At 34.6% G+C, this 22827-nt stretch overlaps 1 protein-coding gene across 2 annotated transcripts in view; it reads right to left on the reverse strand.

Moving 5' to 3' along the window:
* The window catches only part of LOC108906859, a 267026-nt gene that overhangs the window by 20140 nt on the left and 224059 nt on the right, over positions 1-22827 (reverse strand). For both annotated transcript variants that reach the window (XM_018710290.2, XM_018710289.2), the window contains 8 exons: positions 15503-15702; positions 8003-8162; positions 5776-5876; positions 5583-5714; positions 2048-2218; positions 1750-1990; positions 1275-1527; positions 889-1160 (listed from right to left, as the gene is read on the reverse strand). In XM_018710290.2, coding sequence (XP_018565806.1) covers positions 889-1160; positions 1275-1527; positions 1750-1990; positions 2048-2218; positions 5583-5714; positions 5776-5876; positions 8003-8162; positions 15503-15637 — 1465 coding nt within the window. In that variant the 5' untranslated portion in view covers positions 15638-15702. The remainder of the gene's footprint in view (positions 1-888; positions 1161-1274; positions 1528-1749; positions 1991-2047; positions 2219-5582; positions 5715-5775; positions 5877-8002; positions 8163-15502; positions 15703-22827) is intronic.

Here is a 22827-nt window from a genome sequence, read left to right on the forward strand (position 1 = left end):
TCTGTAAAAAAAACTGATCGAGTCTCACGAAAAACCATTTTATATGTTTTTTTATTCTCTACAAAAGTCCTATTGAAAGTAAGACGATTCCATAATTATTTCTCAAGATATTATAAAAAAAAAACAAAAAAATGTCGTTTTTGTGCAGTTTTTATTGTTTAAAAAAAATTGTTCACGATTTTGCTGGGGAAATCACTTGGGTCCTCATTTACTAAGTATTTTTCAAAAGAAAATACATAAAATTTGCTGTAATATTTAAGAGTAAAAAACAGCCTCTTTTTTCGCTCTATGTCACAACCAACTTTGTGGATAGTATTTGTCAAGATGGTTCCAAAGTTTCACATCCATTAGCCATTTAAGACTTCAATAGGGGATCAGAACCAATGGGAGGGAAAGTGAAATACCCTGGAAAGATGGAGCCTAGTATGGTTTACAGATTGCTCCAAAATGTCCAGGGATACGAATGCAGGAATATTATTATCGACTCTAACCTGGACTGAGTGCAAGCTACAATCTGGGGTGGTTTCCCGCTGTATTCTCTTGTTACTTTAAAGTGGCAAGATCAGTTGCAAAATCATTATTGAACCTACTTAGGTGCCAAAAAATAATTCCCCACTTCGGTGAATAAAAAGTATTAATTTGGTGGCCAAACATTTTATTGGCGCTTTGATAACTGCGATTACATTAATGTGAAGATAAGTGCCACTTGAAATAGCTTGTATGATAAACTCATTAACAGAAAATATATTTTAGTATCATGTCAAAATAAAAAGTACATTTTAACTGAAACATTTTTCTGACTGCATTTAATGTTACAATTACATTGATGATCATATAAAAATTATAAAATATGTGCGACATTTAACAAACACCAGCAAATAGTTTTACCTGATGAATGATGAGGGCTGTTAGACGAAACGTCGGACGACTGAGAGCCATACTTCAACAATTCGTCTTCCTCTCTAAGGCCACTGGAAGCTCTTGATTCAGTCTGCGGGCTCACAGGGGACCGTCCGAATGGAATGCCCCTGCCCGTTGGTAGGCTTTCACGTCTGTATATGGTTCTTGGCAGTGATTGCTCCATGTTAACTGGCACAGAATGTCGCCTTACCCCTAATGACTCTAAAGTGGGTACAGCTAATGATTGTCTTCTGATCTCCCTGAAAAGTTCAATCAACAAAATGTGAAAACATTTTTTCATCAGAAATTTTATAGAGGCCAATGATATTGACCTATTCTTATCTAAAAAAATATAAAAATAACTTTGCTCTTACCTTGGAGGAGGTGGAATGAAATCATGTATGCTAGGAGTCTCTGATGATCTCTTTGTGTGTTCTTCTTCTTCACTAATTTCAGCCTCAGCATCAGATAATTCAGTTTGGGTTTCTTCAGCCTGCTCTACACTTTCTTGTGCCTCCCACCGCCGTCTATTTTCGTCTAAAATTTTCATCATGTGTGTCGAAAGAGGACTTTTCAAAAATCTATGCCATTCTGAGAATAGTGGTGTTACAACGAATTTGAAAAAACCTAAAATATGGAATAAATATACTTTTAAATATAAAAGGAGGACATACCAGGACCGTTAAATATTATTGTTACTAATACAAAATAAATTTTATAGGTATTAATAATAAGGTGGATAAAAACATTTGACGGGCCCCAGTTTTTACAATTTTTATTCTTATTTCAAATAATAGTGGAGAAAAAGTGGCGGACAAATTTCTGTACATTCCCGAATAATACACTTACCCACTTGAATTTTGGCAACAGAAGTCGATTGCTTATCACAAATGGAAGTGACTGGAAGATTCAGTTGTCTCTCAAACTCCCCTTGTCTAAAGAATTCATCACAGACTTTTATGCTCCATTTATATGAGATATCCCAGGGGCGTGTAGGATTTGAAATATCCGCACATTTAAGTGCTATCTGCATTATGAATTGTCTATGTTCCGGTCGTCTTAAATCTAAACTGCCCTGATCTAAATGTTGCTGTAAATGGAAATTTCATTATTAAATAAGACGTATATGTGGGTGCCATATACTGACCTTAAATTTGGATAAAAATTCTTGTTGTCTATTAATATCTGTAGCTAAAATGAGATCACGTATTTGTTGCTCTAGTTCACTTCTGTAAGGCAGCAGTTGTTCAGCTAGTCCACTTTCCAGTAAGCAGCCAATAGCCGATCTCCAATGATGATTTTCTAATACCGACATATTCTAAAAAAATATTTATTCTTCAATAATAAGTATTATCTAGAAATATAGGGTGTTAATGAACTTATGTCAAAAATTTAAAGGGGGCGAGTTAACTGATGTCACAAACTTGTATCGGAAGTTTAAGGTCATAGAAAATGTGTTTAAAACTGTTTTGAAACTGCTGATATATATATATTTTTATCGGGGCGAGTACTTGCAAAAAATTCTGCAACATTTTTTACGAGTTAGTAGGTTTCTTATGAAGCCGGACTGTATTCAAAACTCAGTTTGTAATACATTGTTGTAGTGATTGCTGTGATGTTCTTCGAGAGTACATTTAATAGCCGTATTTCCAAGTTTTCTTTTGAAAATTGCGCATTTATTTGGCAATCGTGAATATTACCATATGCTCATAATTTATGGCGAAGCAAACGAAAATCCTTAACGACGTGCCTCCGCACCGCGAACATTTGTTGCTGTAGCGCAATTTTGGTGAAGTACAACCGCGTCGAGATCGCGGGTGGCCCAGGGTGACCGCTAAGAATCTAAAATGTCGAGATGATTTTAGATCTCGTCGAAGATTCGCACCGTAGTACCAGAAATATCGCACAGCAAGTAAATATTTCGCATCCTGTTGTGTGGCAGACATTACGAGAAGCTCACTTGTTCCCATTTCATATTCAACGTGTGCAAGCGCTTACTCCCGAGAATTTTCCACTACGTCGAGGTTTTTGCGAATGGTTGTTTCAGGAACATGCAAGAAATCCTCAATTTACAGCGCAAATGCTTGTTACAGATGAAGCATATGTTTCAGTTCGAAAGGACGTGGCAATATTGCAACGCGTGCGAGCGAATTGGATACATCGCGCTGAAGCTTGCGTGCAAGCAAATGGTGGATACATCAAACATCTATGAAAATCAGCAGTTCTCAAAAGGTGGCTTCTTGCAATATGTTGAGGCGTCAGATTTTAAAATTACATTTTACTCAACATAAATCGATGTATATTTTGACATAACGGACATGTGGCAAAAATATTTGACATAAGTTCATTAAAACCCTGTGTATTTGATGTATCTCAATTAACATTTTAATATGCTGGAAATTAACATTATTCCAAGTAGTGGATCCCATGAGATGAGTGTAAGTAAAGAATTAAAATATTGTTGAATTTTATAATTAACAAGGAAGCTGTACACAAACATTGTGATTATGTCAATAGTATGACATTACTGCTGCATATTAAGCTGACATTTTGTATGTTTATAGAGGAATATATTATATTACTTCATGTTATATTTGATATAATTGGTTCATTGATTTTGCAGGTACAAAAATATTTTCTTTAATTTCAATTTAAATATCTTGTGACATAAAAATAAAGCAACATTGGACTTAGGTGTATTTAACCCAATCATCACTTATTGACCTTGAGATATTTAAAAGCATTAGTTGCAAATACAACTGCATCATTTTTAATTTTTGAAATCTGTAAAATTATCTTTTAACTAATGTAATGTAATCATCATGTGCGACCAGTTATGCTGGTGTCAAGACGTATTAATCATACGTCCCCTTATCTTGAAGGGGAAACACCAAGTACAAACCAACACAGCAAGTACTGGCTCGCTTTTACGAGGTAGGATGACACCACGAAGCAGCTAGAAGGAAATGAGAAAAATCTGTTAGAAGTACCTACATTTCTAGTTTACCAGCAAATTAGACAGGCATCTGGAATTTAGTAGAGAGGATGGCCATAGAGAAAGATTTATATACAGAAGAAGTTATGAACAATTAGAAGAGGTTAAGAAACTGCATCTAAAGAAAAAATATCCCAAACTAGTCTTGGACTATCATTGTCTCGCCCAAGTAGCAGAAGAAATAGAGGCTGAGGTAGTACCAGCATTGCAAACTGTCAGACCTGCGAATCTGACTAGAAAAGAAGTCCAAGATATCAAAGAATTGCGGGAAAATGGAAATGTCATCTCAGACACAATAAAATAAATTGAAGAACCTATAAGACATGGCATCCAAGAGGACAAAAACCACCTAACAGGTTGAAAGTTGAAAAAGAAGTGACATCTGGGATTCAAACCTCATTTTAAGTGAACAAGAATAACCGCGGATCAACAGTATATGTAGTTGGATCAGTCACTTATCCATTTTGCCTGGTACATCTTACAAAATTAAAGTCCTAGTGGGAAAAAAAGGAACACCACAAGGAAAATGCTGCAGATTTCTTTGGCAAGATCCAAAGAATTCAACTAGATTCAGAGGACATTTTAGTGAGTTTTGTTGTGACGCCATTATTCATAAAAGTAGGTACTAATTAAGGAAACTTTGGAAGAACTTCATTGAAAGCTCATCGTAAGAGAAAAATATGAGAATATTGTAAGCTTGGTAAAAGTATGCACTAAATACTAGTTGGATCTTCTTCTTCTTTAGAGATGAACTCCATGAACAAACTGAGGAGTGGCTATAGGTTCACCCTTATATGTGATATAAAAAATTTCACTGGTTCCAAAACCCTAACCAAAATTTAGAAAATTGCATTTTTAATACAGGCTGATTTTTTAAGAATGATAAATTTCAGACCTGGAAATATCCAAATAGCACAAACATATTCTAAAAATATCTTTACTATCACTGGTGAAATACACAGCCACATAAATTTTAAGGGATATCTTGGTTACAAATCAGGATGTCCTAGGCCTGGGACATATTAGGACAAATGTTGCGCTGTCACATATTCTGGCAAGTACACATTAAAATAATATACCCAGTAAATGATGTGTCCGAAAGATATACGACCAATATACCGGGATACATGCCATGAATAGGACATTAATGGGATATTATGAAAATAACTTGTGCTATTTAGGTTAAAACGAATAAGGAGCCATATTTGTACAATTTTTAAATACTAAATTTTCTACTATTATTATCTAGTGTGGTTTGCTAAGGATTTGCTATATATTTGTAATATATATAAACTTGCTTTGGATTTTACTTAGATGTAAGTAAAGGAGTAAAATTTATATTGCGGAAGAGAATAATTTCGTTCTAAAATACTTATCCTCTAAAATCTGAATACAATTATTAGAAGATTTGGTTCAGAAAAAAAAATGTAAGGAAAAAAATTAAGCTGCTGCCACACATGCTATATTTACCGAATAACAAGCAACGAGTATCTGTGAATCAGCAATAGCCAGTATTAGTACTAGATGTTGCTAATTCACAGTCAGACACTTGTTGCTTGGTATTAGACGAATAGCTAGCAGTAAATATCAGGAATTCAAAATTGAAATTCAACAAAATTATAGCTACAAATGATATATATATAAAAAATTTTACCTCAGTTCCATTAAATCAGGTCTCTTTACTTACTTGATACAAAATGGCAAGATGATTTGAAGTAGAGATGAGAAAATGTTGATTAACGCCAGGATGATCCAGATCATGAGCAACTGCACCTATCAGAGATGCCATAACTTCCAGCGGTGTCACGTGTTGCTTGATCTGAACAGAAATTAAATATTTTAAGGTATTTTATTTAAATACCACTAATAAAAAAAATCACCTTAGCTTCCTGCAAAAAACAATGCATTGCTTGAGTTACATCAGTCGCATGAATTGAATTATGGTAAGGATTTGTGCTGTGATATCCTTCTTCAATAAGAGCTATAAAAATAATTTTGGTTAATTACTACAAATGACTCATTGTTCCTCGCTAAAGTGTGTTTATATGTATATGCAGCTAATTCTTCATTTTTTTTTCTGTATTTTGCACAAGGTAGATCAATTTCTACACTCTTGGGAGATGTCCTCTAAGGAGATATTTGTTTATCTGCTTGAGACATAGTGTCATAGATGTACATACCTACAAAGTTTACAGATTATTTATTCTGTAAATTTTGATACCTATCTGATGCATTATCGAACAAAAATATGTACAGAATAAAATAGTATATGTCATGTGTAATACGTCATTTGAATGAACATTTTACGCAGATTTAAAAAATAAAAGTCTGATTGTGTTAAAAATATATATTCAGTTTGTAACTAAAAAGTTACAGAAGAATATTATATACCTACTCCTCCGACTTCTGTACAAAAAACTGTATAAAAAACCTTTTTACAAAAATCAAATCAAATGTTTTTAACACAATAAACGACCAAAAGTGATTAACACTAGCTGTAACTCTCAAAAAAAAATAATAAAAACTGCAATTTTTGCTGTTGCAATTTTGATACCTATCTGATGCATTATCGAACAAAAATATGTACAGAATAAAATAGTATATGTCATGTGTAATACGTCATTTGAATGAACATTTTACGCAGATTTAAAAAATAAAAGTCTGATTGTGTTAAAAATATATATTCAGTTTGTAACTAAAAAGTTACAGAAGAATATTATATACCTACTCCTCCGACTTCTGTACAAAAAACTGTATAAAAAACCTTTTTACAAAAATCAAATCAAATGTTTTTAACACAATAAACGACCAAAAGTGATTAACACTAGCTGTAACTCTCAAAAAAAAAATAATAAAAACTGCAATTTTTGCTGGGATCATTTTCATTTTTTTTCTTATTAAGAAATACATGAAACCCCATAAAAATATCGAAATTGGCCTACTTTGTACAACATAGGTACTTAGGTACTGTGCATAAATTTCTTAATCGAAGAAGAATTATTTATTTATTAAAGAATAGTGTAATGCAGAATTTGCCACATATGATAATGCAATCACAAATTCTCAATAGTTCATGCTATAATGATTCTCATATACAATGACCTACTGAGAACTGGAATACCACTCTACAAATTTTTTCGAGACGTGCGAATGAAATGAAATGTTATTTCAGGGAAAATCACTAAGTATTTTTTATTAAAAATCTATTAAAACCCTTATACAGGGTGTTTTTGAATGGAGTAGCATAAATGATACCAGTGAATCTACATTTCAAAAGAACACGATCTGCAAAAAATCGCCTTAGTAAAATGTTCACCCCTGAAGAGATATGGGCGATCAGTTTCCAAAAAAATTATGAATATTGGCTGTAATTTGAAAACCGGACGAGGTACAAATAACACATTTTTTACAGGTTGTTTACTAATGCAGATGCGAGTTTTCAACTAATTTTCGAAAATTTTAACCCCTCGAAAGGGGTTGAAATAACCACCCCTCAAGCCATTTTTTGCCATAACTTTTAAATTTCGTAAAAACTCGATATCCAAAAATACGCATTAGATAAACTGGTTCTTTTAGAAACTTTTACCTCTCTAGTAATTTTCCTTTAAAACTTTTCGTTTATTAATAAAAAAATAAAATGTATTACCATTCACCTCACACCGTATATGATTGCAATCAATCAAAGAAAAACTAAGTGTGCTGCTGTCATGCCAGTTGTCACAATTAACTCTTCTGTAAGTTGTCACTGTTATCAGCTAAATACTTTTTGGGTGTAAATTAACAAGAATTATGCCAAATTAAGCCACCACTAGGGTGGTCAGGCTTTAAATAAAAAAATCGCTAACCAATTTCGGTCTTTGATGCCGAAAATAAAAAATAGGTTTTAGTAATTGAAAATAAATTCAAATCCTATATGATTTCATAAACTTTTTTAAACTCCACATTTATAAAAGTAATTGTTTTAAACCGTTCAATAAATAACTATTTTGCAACTGTGTTTCTCTTTGAAATCGGTCGTATATAAAAAATCATTTGAATCGTGCGTTTCAAAAAACGTTAAAGGGGTGTCCTAGTTCTTTGTGGGCCGCCCTGTATGTATACACTTACTAAATAGTTTCCACACTCGAACGACGTCTAGTTGAAAGTAGTCTAGCAAGCCATACCAGTGAAATAGATGAACACAAAGAACCGGCAACGACCTACCACCGGCGACAGTTTCTAGAGTAAAGGCATTGAACGCCCATTTACCGCATCGGTCTAAAATTTTCTGAAACAAAAAGTCAGGAACTCAGTATAGGTAAATTTTATATGAAAATTAAACTGTATATTATACAGGGTGTTCTTTAATGATATGCGAATATTTAAGAGTGTGATTCTAAATTAGAACATTAAATAATAGTTTGCTTTATAAACAATAATGGTCCAAATATGTTCCGTTGCGAAAATTCGGGGTGTTAAAATTTTAGGAAAAAGAAGGAAATTAATTAATACTTTCAAAACCGCTTGAGATATGTCAGTGATATTTAATACGTGGTGATAGTTAATAATATTTTTCAATACAAACATAATTTTTAGCCGATTGAGCGAGTGCCCGGGATTTGCACGTAGTAGAATGGCGCTCCTGGGGGGATCTTATTTGGAACCCAAGGAACTGAGAGAAGTGTCAGCAAGGAAGCTTTTGGTCTTTGTCAAAAGGACAAAACTACTTGCTGAATAGGACTAGTAGTGGAACGCACAATAGGCCTAATTAGGCCGCGGTGATATGGGACTTATTAGGATCAACCACTAGGAAGAAGAATGTCGGGGGACCTTGGTGAGCATTCTTGATGCCCACCGTGGCCAATCCAACGATTTGGATAAACAGCTCGTAAACAATTGCGAACCATTACACTGAGAAGTACTGGTGCACCATCGTGCATGTACCATATTTAGTTTCTTATTACTATTGGAACATTCTCAAGCAGTAAAGGCAATAGTTCTTGGAGGAAAGGAAATTGCGGTAAGATTGTCCGTCAAGTCGCCCCGGCAGGAAGAATGGTCCAATAAAGTGGTCACTAATGATTCCTGCCCAACTAGGTTTATTGCAAAATTGTATTCTTCAATAATTACATTCATTAATAATTATGGACAATACAACGGGTTTTATTTGTTTACTCAAAAATGGTGCATCACATGACAAAAACTCAAGAGAGCTCTTAACTTTTGAATGAACGGGGATTTCAAAAATAATTTTATTTGGGAAAAAACCATTTTGTTCCTTAAAATTATCAGTCAGTGCGCGTACACACGCCACTGCTAGAGCTAAAAATTATGTTTGTACTGAAAATCATGCGCCTTTATTAACTATCACTACGTACTAAATATCATTGAATGAGATATTTCAATTTCAGGGGGAAAATATTTATCAATTTTATTCTTTATCCTAAAATTTTAACACCCCGTATTTTCGCAACGGAACATTTTTGGACCATAGTTTATAAAACACACTATCATTAATTTTCCACACCCTTAAATATTCGCATATCATTAAGGAACACGCTGTACAATAAACAAACTAATATGAATAATTACAGTACGTTTCATTCATATATTATAAAAATCGACGACTATGATTTATAATTGTTTTTATTGTAGTTTACTCTTCTAATATTTGAATGGAACAAAATTCAGACCTACGTAAAAAAATGAAATAATTGATAAAATAGAAATATTATTGCATACCATAAATAGGTAGATATGTATATATTTAAAAATTTTCGAAATTTCAAACAAGTTTTGGAAACTTAAACAATTACTGTTTAAAAAAAAACATGACATTTAGTCAACGAACTGGCCAAATAATTTTGAAGATAATTGAAGAAATAAAAAATTAAAATAATTGCGTCCACGTACCACTTACGGTTATACCGGATGTCACCATCAACTTGTTTATTTTAAATGGAACACCCTATATATTATTGCAATTTTGGATTCTACGTGTTATTTTAAGTCGACTTTTATGAAGTTTCCTTATTCCTAAAATTAACCGTTTTCGATATTTAATTTTTTTTCAAAAAAATGGAGAGAACTTCAAACTTTCATAAGTCGTTTTTTTTTTTAAATGGAACACCTGTATGTTTTTCTATATTCTGATACACAATTTTATTTACTTATTTATTTTTACTATTTTTTGTGTAATAACCTAAAATCATGTAATTTCATGCGAGGATAGCTGTGGAATTTTTAACAAAACTTCAAAACAAACAACTAAACTGTCACCAGTTATTTATTATTATTTATTCACAGACGTTGCACTGGGATTCTAAGCAGAACATTTACAGTTTTTAATGAGACATCCCAATTTTTCACCAATGAGCAGAATAAAGTTAAGAAGAATTCTAAAAAATCAACTTCATACATACTAATACACAATTTTAATTATGTATAACACGTAGAATCCAAAATTGCAATAATATATACGGTATTCCATTAAAAATAAGCAAGTTGATGGCGACTTCCGGTATAACCGGAAGTGGTACGTGGACGCCATTATTTTAGTTGAGAAGGGCATGCCCGAAAACCCGGTATCCCAAATTTTCAAAATTCAAATCGAAGTAGTCTGAAATAATTCTAATGGGCCGTCACCGTGTGACACCCTGCATATTTGCGCATCAACTGATAGATACAAACAAGTTTCTTTATTTTTTACAAAACTTTCATTTTTTTAACTTAAGGCATTACGAGGTTTGAAAAATGGAATGTTAATATCAAATTAAAATTTAAACATACAGCATGTTTAGGAAATTGTGAGGGAAATGAAATAGTGAATTCTTCAGTTGATCTTAGAGGTGTTTTATGTAAAAAAAATATTCCAGTCTCCCGTAAGAAGTTAAAGTCCTTTTTAAAGCGTTCGTTGAAATCAATCATAATTGCCTTGTATTATGCTTCTGATAAGTTTAGCTTGTGTTATGATAGTGTTATGTCTCTCAAGGGTTGTAACTTCTCAGGCGAGGCTATAGTATTTTTTTTACACAAAATACCCACTTTGCAATCGACTGAGGAGTCTACTGTTTAATTTTTGCAGCTATATTTGTTTTTTTAACATACTGTTTATCACTATGAAGAAAAATTAATTTGCAAAAAATATACAAACAGCTGATTATATTTATTAGTTGATTAAGAAAATAAATATTTCGCAAATATACCCTTTCCGAGATCTTATTTTATTTTTAATAGCAACCATGAATTTTATTTCACAAAAGGGAGTATTTAACTACATGATGTCGAATTTCAAAATTAAGGAAAAATTAATATGAAATTTGTAAAAATGGCATGACCATAGACAACACAGGGTATAATATAATTAATCACTTTCTGTATAAGAGTGTAATTTTAAAATAAAGCTTTTCTGATCCCTTTCAACTTTTGTTAGAACATATCTCTTGTATCAGGAATAATACCAGTGTGTACTACTGATAACTGAAACTTTACGGATTGTTCTGCCAAAAACACGCTCCCTCCCATGTCATATTGTTATTTTGCCATCAAATGTGACGTCACATTCGTCCTCCACCCTTGCCTATATCCGTCACAAAAATCTTTAGAGCAGTGAAATATATTTTTATTCTATACATAACAGTCAACTGGTTTTTGTGAGATTTTTAACATCTTGCAAAAAGGACATTTCAAGAAAATCTTTATTTCCCCAATCAAACAAGTTAAGAGAAAATAATGAGATAATAAATAAATATATACTTTGCTTAAAATCACTGCCAGTCTTTACTATAAACAATCAGTTCATTTTCCGAAACCTGTTCTTAAGAAACTTCTTAAAATTAAGAACCATAACACAATATTATCCGATGTAAAAAAAATAACAACTGATCTCTCGACGAATTTTTAACTTACTCAAAGTTTCCTTTGGAACGTACTGTATTTATAAAATTCTGATGCAAAATTAAGGCCAAATACAGGGTGTCCCACTCCATCGATGGATATCTGGGAAACCGCTTGAAGGATTTTTTTGAAATTGTGATGGTGTGATGCGGACTGTAGGCCCAAGCTAAAATATTTTCAGGGTCATCGTACTTCCGGTTATACCGAAAGTCGGTAGTAACTTTCTTATTTTAAATGGAACCCCCTATATATTATTGCATTTTTGGAAAGAGCATCTAGTTTGAAGTTGAAAAGATATAACACACTCCATAGTTAGGATTGACCGTTTCCGGGATATTTTGATTTTTAAGCAAAAATTGATAAATGCAGACTCGGCAGTTAGTTTTCCCGGAAACATATGTTTATTTTTTTGTGCAAATTGGACATTTTGTAGAGAAAAACGTAATTTATCGAATTTGACAAGAACATTTTCCAGTTTTTATACAGGGTGGTTAAAAATATTTTATCGAATATGAAGTTCAGAAAATGTGGAAAACTCGAAATTTTTAAATGGAAACCCCTAATTTTTTAACGTATTGGCATTCTGCACTAAAATTAAGTGTAACTTTGTTAAAGTTTCCCCACACCTAAACCCAGTGGTTTTCATTTTATTTACGAATAAACGTTTCCCTTTTTTTAAAAGATGTTTCGATTTGTTTCGCACATTTTAGGTTGGCCGTGACAGGAACAATCAACATTACAACTGTCACAGGTTTTTAATTGTCAAATTTATTTAGTTCCTTGTGGGTCGCTGCTCTAATTGAATCCGGTGATATATGCTATCACTAAAAAATAGTGTGTAAAATTTCGAGTTTTCCACATTTTCTGAACTTCATATTCGATATATTTTTTTGATCACCCTGTATAAAAACTGGAATATTTTCATGTCAAATTCGATAAATTAGGTCCTATGTTTCCGGGAAAACTAAATTTTGCTGACAGTCTGCATCTGTCAATTTTTGCTTTAAAATCAAAATATCTCGGAAACGGACAATCCTAAGTATGGAGTGTGCTATATGTTTTCAAGTTTAAAATAGATGCTCTTTCCAAAAATGCAATAATATACAGGGGGTTCCATTTAAAATAAGAAAGTTACGGTATAACCGGAAGTACGATGACCTTGAAAATATTTTAGCTTGGTAGGCCCCACGGTCCGTATCACACCATCACAATTTAAAAAAATCCTTCGAGCGGTTTCCCAGATATCTATCGATGGAGTTCGTGGTGGGACACTATACAGGGTGTAACTAAATAAGTGTAAAACATTTAAGGGGGTGATTCCTCATCGAAAAAAAGATAGGATCTTTCATATAAAGAAACTTCATTGGAGCATCCCTTGTTAAGATACAGCCCCTTAAAGGGGGTACATAAAATTTGTTTAACAATTTTTTTCACAAGCACTAAACAAGTTACAATATTGAAATTAACCTGACATTTTCTACTACCAAAAAGACACTTAGCCAGTAATTTATTTGGTTTACCCCATGGTTGTAAGGGGTGGAAAACGCAACCCCTAAAATTTATTTCCAACGTAACTTTTTGTCTTATTATTTGTTTACCATTTAAAAATTTATTTCCGATAGCCTGTTTCATTCTAAAAAAAAATGTCTCTTGAATTTTTTGCCCAAAATAAACCAGTTCGCAGCAAAAAATTATTTTACGAACAAGATACATATCGCCATAAAACGAAAATACGAAACTAATTTATCTAGTAGGCCGCTATTAGCGATACTGACAATTAAATTGGAATCAAGCTGTCAGTTTGTAAATTTTTGAAATTGAAGTAATACTAATTGTGTATTGTTCTGTTCTTAATTTGTTACTTTAATAATTCACTTGTTATTAAAATGGCATACACAAATGAGGAAATGGCTGATATGCATTACGTTTACGGTCTGTCGCAGGGGAATGGGTTAGAAGCTTCTACAAGATATGCTGAAATGTATCCTCAACGGCAGCATCCTTCACATAGAATATTTGTCTGACTTCATCAACGATTACGTGAATATGGTTCATTCAACAAAAGAACGCAGGATTGTGGTCGCCATCGAGAAGTAAGAACACCACAGCTTGAGGCAGCAGTACTTAATTTGATAGAAGAACAACCTACTACCAGTACTAGAAAGATTGCTTTCCAGCTAAATGTTGATCATATGACGGTATTTCGAATTTTAAAGGAACATCTCTTATACCCTTACCATCTGCAACGAGTACAGGCACTGTTACCGCGAGACTTTCCGAACCGTCTTGAATTTTGCAATTGGATGCTGGAAATGATTAGAAGAAATCGTGACTTTCTGAAGACGATCGAATTCACAGACGAATGTAGTTTTTCTCGGGACAAGATTATTAATTTTCATAATTACCACATATGGGCTGATGAAAACCATCACGCTATTGTCGAAACTAACCATCAAGAACAGTTTTCTCTTAAGGTGTGGGTCGGAGTTATTGGGGATTATTTAATTGGGCCTCATTTTCTACCTCCTCGATTAAATGGTGAGGCATACGTTCAATTTTTAAGAAAAGTGCATCCCCCCGTACTGCTGGAGGAAGTTCCTTTGGGCGTCAGAAGGGATATGGTTTTTATGCATGATGGGGCTCCCGCCCATTTTAGTCAAGTAGCACGTCAGCATTTAACTGAAACATATGCAAATCAGTGGATAGGTCGAGGAGGACCACAGAATTGGCCCGCTCGATCCCCGGATCTCAATCCTCTGGATTTGTCTACTTGGGGCCATTTGCAGCATTTGGTTTATCGTACTCCTGTTCGCGATGTAGAGGACTTAAGAAACCGCATTATCGATGCGTGCAGGGTAATTAGAGAGACTCCAGGAATATTTGAGCGAATACGTGGCTCAATGCGCCGACGTCTAGACGCATGCGTAATGTCTGAAGGTAGACATATTGAACATTTACTATGATTTCTACATGTTGTATGTTTTGTTATTATTAAATTAGTTTTGATTATTCCCCTTTAATCATTTAATGCAGGTAGTAACTACAAAATAACAGTAAATCCAGTCCGCATTTATGACGATGTATCTCTGTAGTTGTTCGTAAAATAATTTTTTACTGCGAACTGGTTTAATTTGGGCAAAAAATTCAAGAGACATTTTTTTTTAGAATGAAACAGGCTATCGGAAATAATTTTTTAAATGGTAAAAAAATAATAAGACAAAAAATTACGTTGGAAATAAATTTTAGGGGTTGCGTTTTCCACCCCTTACTACCATGGGGTAAACCAAATAAATTACTGGCTAAGTGTCTTTTTGGTAGTAGAAAATGTCAGGTTAATTTCAATATTGTAACTTGTTTAGTGCTTGTGAAAAAAATTGTTAAACAAATTTTATGTACCCCCTTTAAGGGGCTGTATCTTAACAAGGGATGCTCTAATGAAGTTTCTTTATAGAAAGATCCTATCTTTTTTTCGATGAGGAATCACCCCCTTAAATGCTTTACACTTATTTAGTTACACCCTGTATAGTTTTTGCATTTAATCTAGTAATAATTAAATAGTAAATTTTGCTTTTGTTATGCTTAAGTGTATCAATAAAATAGAAACGACCGTTTATATGACAATTAGTACAATAAAAATTCATGATTTTTATTAGAAACCGTAACGATAAACTAATTTTAAATTTATATTAACTGATTTAATTAAATCATAACATCTAATGACAGGTTATTTACCTGAACCTGACCATGATGAATGTCATCAAGTATTGCATGATCTTCCGACAAAGATCGAGTAGTGAGTTTTTTGCGACGCCTTTTGTGCATAGTAAGAAACTTTCCAGAACATGCTGGGGTTGGACCTGATCCCATTGCATCCAACAGGACCCAGTCTTCCTTAGAAAATGCCCTTTGTAGTAGTGGGACCTCCGTGGGAGCTGAAAAAGAAATAACTTGTAAGTGGGGATGGACAACAGTATTTTGAGATTAATGTAAAGCCGGGTCCAGACGCTAGGTTTTCAACAACGTTTTACCTGCGCAGTTCGAAACGTTGCAGGCAAGACGTTGCGTGTGGACAGGAAAACCGTGCAGTTTTCGGAACTGCGCGGAGACGGTACGCGCGAAGCGAAAACTGAAGCGAAGAGCATAGTTTTCCGTGAACTGCGCGGACAAGTCGTTACGTGTGGACGGTGGCTCCGTTTTCTGCTACGTTTTACTCATTTCAGTAGGTAAATTCGAGCAAAATGGCAGACCTTCGATAATGTTCCCGCGAGTTTCTTACAGAATTTATTGCATTATATGAAATTATATTGCTGTTCTCATACAAGTATTTTCTTTCGTAATATACGGTTTTACTAATTCCAATAAATTAGTGTATGTGTCTACGTACATTCTCAAATAGTTTCGCCAGTCATTCTGTTCATCACGCAATTCACGTAATATTCTAACGTGGGAAAAGTTTCTTGACCATTTTGAACGCCGGATACGTTTGAAACGTTCTATTTGCTTTTTTCTTGCAAGACAACATGCATAAATTGACCAGAGCAGAACTTCTTCCATGGTCGATCTCGCGAAAACTGCGCAAATATATCTGCACCGTGTGGACGCGTTTGATTTGCACCGTTTTGTTCTCGTTTTATAACTGCGCAGGTAAAACGTTGTTGAAAACCTAGCGTCTGGACCCGGCTTAATATACAGAATCTATTCATAACATATCGATTTATGTTCTGCGATTTTATTAGTTGTCTCACTAGCTTGTCCATAAATATTTTAAATATACAAGGTGTTTCTAAACTATGGTGCCAAATGAATGTGACAGATAGAAAATGTCATTTTGAGCAAAAAGTTTCATGTAAACATAGGTCCGAAAATGCATAATAAAAAAGTTACAGGGTGATAAAGGTACAGTTTGAGAAACAATTTTTCGCAATAACTTCTACAAAAGTTAGGCAATTTAAATGAATCTTGGTGCAGTTTCTTAGACACTAAAATGCAACAATTTCGTGCAAAAACAATTTATTCCCATCGCCCAGGAGCGGAGAGCCGGGGTAGCACATAGGATTTTATTATGAAAAAAAAATTGTCCTTTGCATTTTCGGAAAATTGATCAAATTTTCTGAAAAATAAACTAATATGTCACAAAAAAGGTACTCTTGTTCAATGTCGCCAACATGAACCGTTCTCTTTAAAATTTGCAAAATTTATTGTCGTGCACCCGACAACAAGAATGCTGTAATCAAGAAGGCTATGCTTTATGTGGTAACTGGGTATGGATTTGGTTTGTAAATTTGTTATAACAAATAACATTTATTTTTAAATTACAACATAACAAAACTACTTACTACAAAAAAAAATTATTTAAGCATATGTTGAAAGTGATCACCGTTAGCTCTAATACATGCTCTAACTCTTTTTAAGAAATGAAAGGGGAGCTTATTCAAAACTTCTTCATTCGTCTTTATTTCATTGAAAGTGTCCGTTATTCTTTGCCTTAAATGATCCTCGTCTTCTATTGGAATTTCATACACTTTAGATTTTGCGTATCCCCAAACAAAAAAATCTAAAGGAGTTAGATCTGGGCTTCTTGGTGGCCATGGCTGAGGAGCATCCCATCCACGACCAATCCATCTATTTGCAAAAATATTATTTAAATGTCGCCTTACTTGTCGAGAGTAGTGAGGAGGGGCCCCGTCTTGCATTAGCCACATATTTCTTCTGGTTTCCAAATCAAGGTCTTCCAAAACTTCAACAAAGTCGTTGTTCAAAAAATGTAAGTAATTTTCCCCATTCACATTTAGAGGAAGTTCAATTGGACCCAAAAGTTTATTGCCAATTATTCCCGCCCATAAATTGATTTTAATTTTGTATTGTGAATGTCGCACAACTGTTGCATTTGGATTTTCATCATTCCAGTGATGACTATTTCTTAAATTGAAAATGCCATTTTTTGTGAAACAACACTCATCAGTAAACAAAATACGTTTGGCGAACATCGCATCAACACGAACCTTTTCTGACATCCAGTTGCAAAATTGTAGTCGTTTTGGCAAATCTTCAGCAAGCAATTCTTGTACTTTAGTCATATGATATGGATGCAGTTGTTGTTCCCTAGCAATCCTCCATACCAAGGAATGTGGCATATTTTCGGCGAAAGCAATTCTTCTGGTGCTTAAAGTATCATCTTCTTCAAAACGTTGGAGAACACGCTCTTCAGCCCCTGGAGTTCGGATCGTTCTGGGACGGCCAGTGTCATAATGACTTTTTTTAAAAGTACCTGTTTCTCTAAGGCGCCGGTCGATGGACATAAACAATTTTCGAGAAGGTATTCTCCTATTTGGATAGGTTTGTTCATATAATCTACTTGCCATTCTTGTATTACAGTCACATTTTCCGTAAATTAAATGCATATCTGCAAGTTCTCCAAAGGTGTATTGTTCTGCCATAACAACTTTTAATGAGTAACGCCAGCTAAATTTTATGCTATCAAAACTTACAATTAACTTTTGACAGGAAAACTGAAAGGTTATTTTAAATTTCATGGCTACTATGATGACGAACTTCCATTGCTACCTCTATCTTGTCGGGTGCACGACAATAAATTTTGCAAATTTTAAAGAGAACGGTTCATATTGGCGACATTGAACAAGAGTACCTTTTTTGTGACATATTAGTTTATTTTTCAGAAAATTTGATCAATTTTCCGAAAATGCAAAGGACAATTTTTTTTTCATAATAAAATCCTATGTGCTACCCCGGCTCTCCGCTCCTGGGCGATGGGAATAAATTGTTTTTGCACGAAATTGTTGCATTTTAGTGTCTAAGAAACTGCACCAAGATTCATTTAAATTGCCTAACTTTTGTAGAAGTTATTGCGAAAAATTGTTTCTCAAACTGTACCTTTATCACCCTGTAACTTTTTTATTATGCATTTTCGGACCTATGTTTACATGAAACTTTTTGCTCAAAATGACATTTTCTATCTGTCATATTCATTTGGCACCATAGTTTAGAAACACCCTGTATATTTCTTTTGATTTAAATCGCCGCGCGTTCCGCGATTTTAATTCCATGTTGTCCTTGTCCTCGAACCGAGGGTGGGGAGAAAGACTCGATGAGAAGGGAGAAGGGTCGACAGATATGTCGACATTCTGTCAACGTTCGTGTTTATTTAAAAACCAACTTGGACTCGTATGAGTAGTTGGAGTTGTTTGTGATGTGACCTTTTAACATAAACGCCGATACAGTTAGAGCGGGTCGTGAAATTCGTAGATGGTGGGTTCTATCTCCACTGAGTTTGTGTGATTGATCCACAGTTTCCCCAGCCACGGTTTACGACGTGTGGGAAATCATCTTTGGGATGGAGGAGCTCAGATCACCGAATTGCGGCCGGAAATTTATACTACATTTTCACGTTTGTTGCACCTCGCTTATAAAAAAATAAAAATAGCAGGTATAGGGGAACCTATAAGCAACTCAGCACCTCCCTCGTTTTTCTTTGGTTGCCCGTCTAGGGGGTTGTAAAATATTATTATTTAAATATCTAGAGCAGAATTTTCAACTTTTTACCGGAAACAAATTTTTTACCCCATCTAAACCTTCGTGTTCACAAGAATTTCGACATACGTTGACTAGATGGACCTATAAGCAACTCAGAACCATCTGAGCTCCTCCATCTTAAAGATGATATCCCGCACGTCATAAACCGTGGCTGGGGAAACCGTGGATAACATCACACAAACTAATTCGAATAAAAAAAAAATGAATTTATGTTTGGCGCCAGTAAATTTTGAAGAGAATCTACAAACTTTAATAACTCCCTAACCGGATTACTCTTTAATCTAGGCCAGGTATGTAGGTAAAAATTAACTAAGGATCCTTTACTAATCCCGAAGGTAAGTTAGAAAATTAAATTTTGAAGAAAAATATTTTTCACTAAAAAGTGAAGGACTAAATTTTTTGTAAAAAAAATTCAAAAAGTTTTACGATTTTTAGAAAAAACTAAGTTTGACAAAAAAAAAATTATTTATAAAATATGTTTCTAGGGTTATGTGTGAAAAATAAATTTTTTGTAAAAAAAAAATTATTTTGAAAATTATTCAAAAATCTTTTTTTCGAAAAATTATTTTTGACTAAAAAATTATTATTATTAAAAACTGAAGTTTCTTTTCAGAAAAAAAGTTTATAAAATATAAAAAGTATATTACAATACACAATACAAAGTAATTTCTGGAATGATCTATACACAAAAAATCCAGAAAAGTAACAAAATTCAAACTACCAGACCGTAGAAAAAAGAGTACTAGGTATATGAAAATGAACTTTACTAAAACTAATTCAACTAATTACAAAAATCACGGAGTTCTACTAACCACTTTTTTAGGTAATCCTCTGTATACAACTTTTTCGGCTTTTTCCCGAAACTGTACAACTACTTCTTCGGCTTTTTCCCGAACTAACTTCTTAATTGCTTTTTCCAATCAACGTTTACGAGTAATTACGGACAGACTATTTTGTCGAATGTAACAATGTAACTTGCAGATTTATATCACTTTATGTCCCGTACTTCGGATGATAACTAACTTGGATACTTGTCGATGAGAAACTGATTTTTTCCCTAAAAATTCATCCCTTTTATATACAACTTTTATGTCCATCGGGGTGTTTTTCCATAAATTATTACGCACTTAGAAATCGTGACATCATGTTTCGCAACATTTCGTCAGATTTCATCATTATTCTAGAACATTCTAGAAGGATTTGTCAAAATTAAGAAAAGTAAACTGAAGGTTTCGATGCCTAATTCTGATTGGTCCGCGGCTTAACGAAGAGGCAAATACTGGATTCTACCCAGTATCTTTCCGGTCTACAACAATTCAACATTCAACAATTGTGTATGTGAAAAGCTCTAAACAAGACAACACGCAACCGATATCTCAAGTTTTGGACTAATTGTGTATATTGTACATGTGATAGTGATAGACAAAATTAATGCAAAGTGTGCTAGTTCCTCCCCCCCTACCTACTGATCGTTCGTGTACAAAGCGACATATACTGTCTGAAGTTGCCCGCATTTATGATCCGTTGAGTTTTCTTCCTCCATTGACTCTTTTTGCAAAACATTTAATACAATGTCTGTCCCCCTGCGGAGTTTCTTCATAGTTGGTCCACTTACAAATCTGAACTACCGTGTTTATCTACTCTTACTATACCTCGTCGTGTGGTTGTGAATAATGTGACACAAACTGAATTGCATGGGTTTTGTGATGCCTCTAACATTGCCTTTTCCGCTGTGGTATATTTACGCCAGATAACATCTAAGAGCAAACCCCCTATCGTCACCTTTGTGTGTGCCAAGTCAAAGGTAGCTTCGCTAAAGAGGTTGTCTATCCCACGCTTGGAGTTGTGTGCAACTGTCTTAGTTTCCGATTTATTAGATTTTGTGTTACAGTCATACTTCAAGCACCTTTCTATAGATGATATATACGCATGGTCATTCCAATGTGGTCTTGTCGTGGATACGTTCGTCTCCCCATCGATGGAAGACATTTGTGGCCAACCGTGTCAGTCACATCCAAGACAAGGTTGCGCCCAATGTGTGGCACCACATAACCACCCGCGAATTGTGCGTCTCGTGGATTATTACTAAGGGCACTCGTCTCACATCCGTTATGTTGGGCGGGTCCACCGTGGTTATTAACACATATCTTTTCTGAGGATTTCATTTTATCTGTTACCGATTCCACTCATGAAATTGTTCGTGAGGAACGTCAAATAAACTTCTTGACCTCAGTTGAGCCCTTTGTTTGGATTAACTTACTTTTAGAGAAATTTTCTTCATTGTCTAAAATTCAACGGATCGTGGCATATTGTCAAAGATTTATTGATTGTCGCAAGAAAAAATCAGGTGAAAGCGGTGCCTTCAGCGACGTGGAATTGTATCACGCATTAGTGATTATTGTTCGATGTATTCAAAGGCAAATCTTTGACAAGGAATATGTTGCCCTCCAAGATGGTAAACAGGTCTCAAAACCTTTGCGAAAACTAGCTCCATTCATAGATCCGGAAGGTGTAATCCCAGTTGGTGGACGTCTACGTCATTCTTCAATTTCTTTCAACGCTAAACATCCCATGTTATTGCCTCGCTCCCACCGACTCACTGATTTGATTATAATTCATTTTCATCAAAGTAATCTACATCCAGGTCCTCGCACTCTTCAAAGTTTGATTTCTCAGCAATTCTGGATTTTATCGCCCAGACGGGCTATACATCACATTCTATCCAAATGTAATCAATGTTTCCGGGTCGAGCCTTCTGTAACAACCCCTTTTATGGGCTATCTGCCTCCCTGTAGAGTGTCCCAAGTCAAACCTTTCTCCCATTGTGGTGTTGACTTTGCTGGTCCCTTGTTTATTACCTTGGGTAAATCTCGTGGTGCTAAGAGGATGAAGGCCTACATCTGCGTGTTTGTGTGTTTTGTCGTCAAAGCCCTTCATCTCGAACTCGTGTCTGATCTTTCTGCTGAGGCATTCTTGGCTGCACTCCGGCGATTTATTGCTCGACGAGGTCGATGTGGAGATCTTTATAGTGATTGTGGAACAAATTTCGTCGGTGCCAATAAATTACTTCTTTCTTGTATGCAACAAGCCACTGAAACGCTCGACATTAAGTGGCATTTCAATCCGCCTTCAGCTCCCCATTTCGGTGGCCTCTGGGAGGCCGGTGTTAAGTCAGTGAAAACTCATCTTCGTCGACCGTACTTACTCAAATTGAGGCTGTGTTGAACTCTAGGCCATTATGTAGTTTCAGTACTGACCCCTTACACCAGGCCATTTCCTTTTCATTAGAACCATTATGTACACTTTCCGAAAGAGACTTCACTTTGGTAAAACTTAATCGACTAACTCGATGGCAATAATTACTGCAGAAATTCCATCAGGATTTTTGGCGCAGATGGCACGAGGAGTATCTCCATACACTACAGCAGCGTACGAAATGGATCTCCACCACATCATGTCCTTCTGTAGGAAGTTTAGTCTTAATTAGAAACGAATCAACCATGCCT

This window comes from Anoplophora glabripennis, unplaced genomic scaffold (assembly GCF_000390285.2).
Source record: "Anoplophora glabripennis isolate ALB-LARVAE unplaced genomic scaffold, Agla_2.0 scaffold260, whole genome shotgun sequence".
Lineage (NCBI taxonomy): Eukaryota > Metazoa > Arthropoda > Insecta > Coleoptera > Cerambycidae > Anoplophora > Anoplophora glabripennis.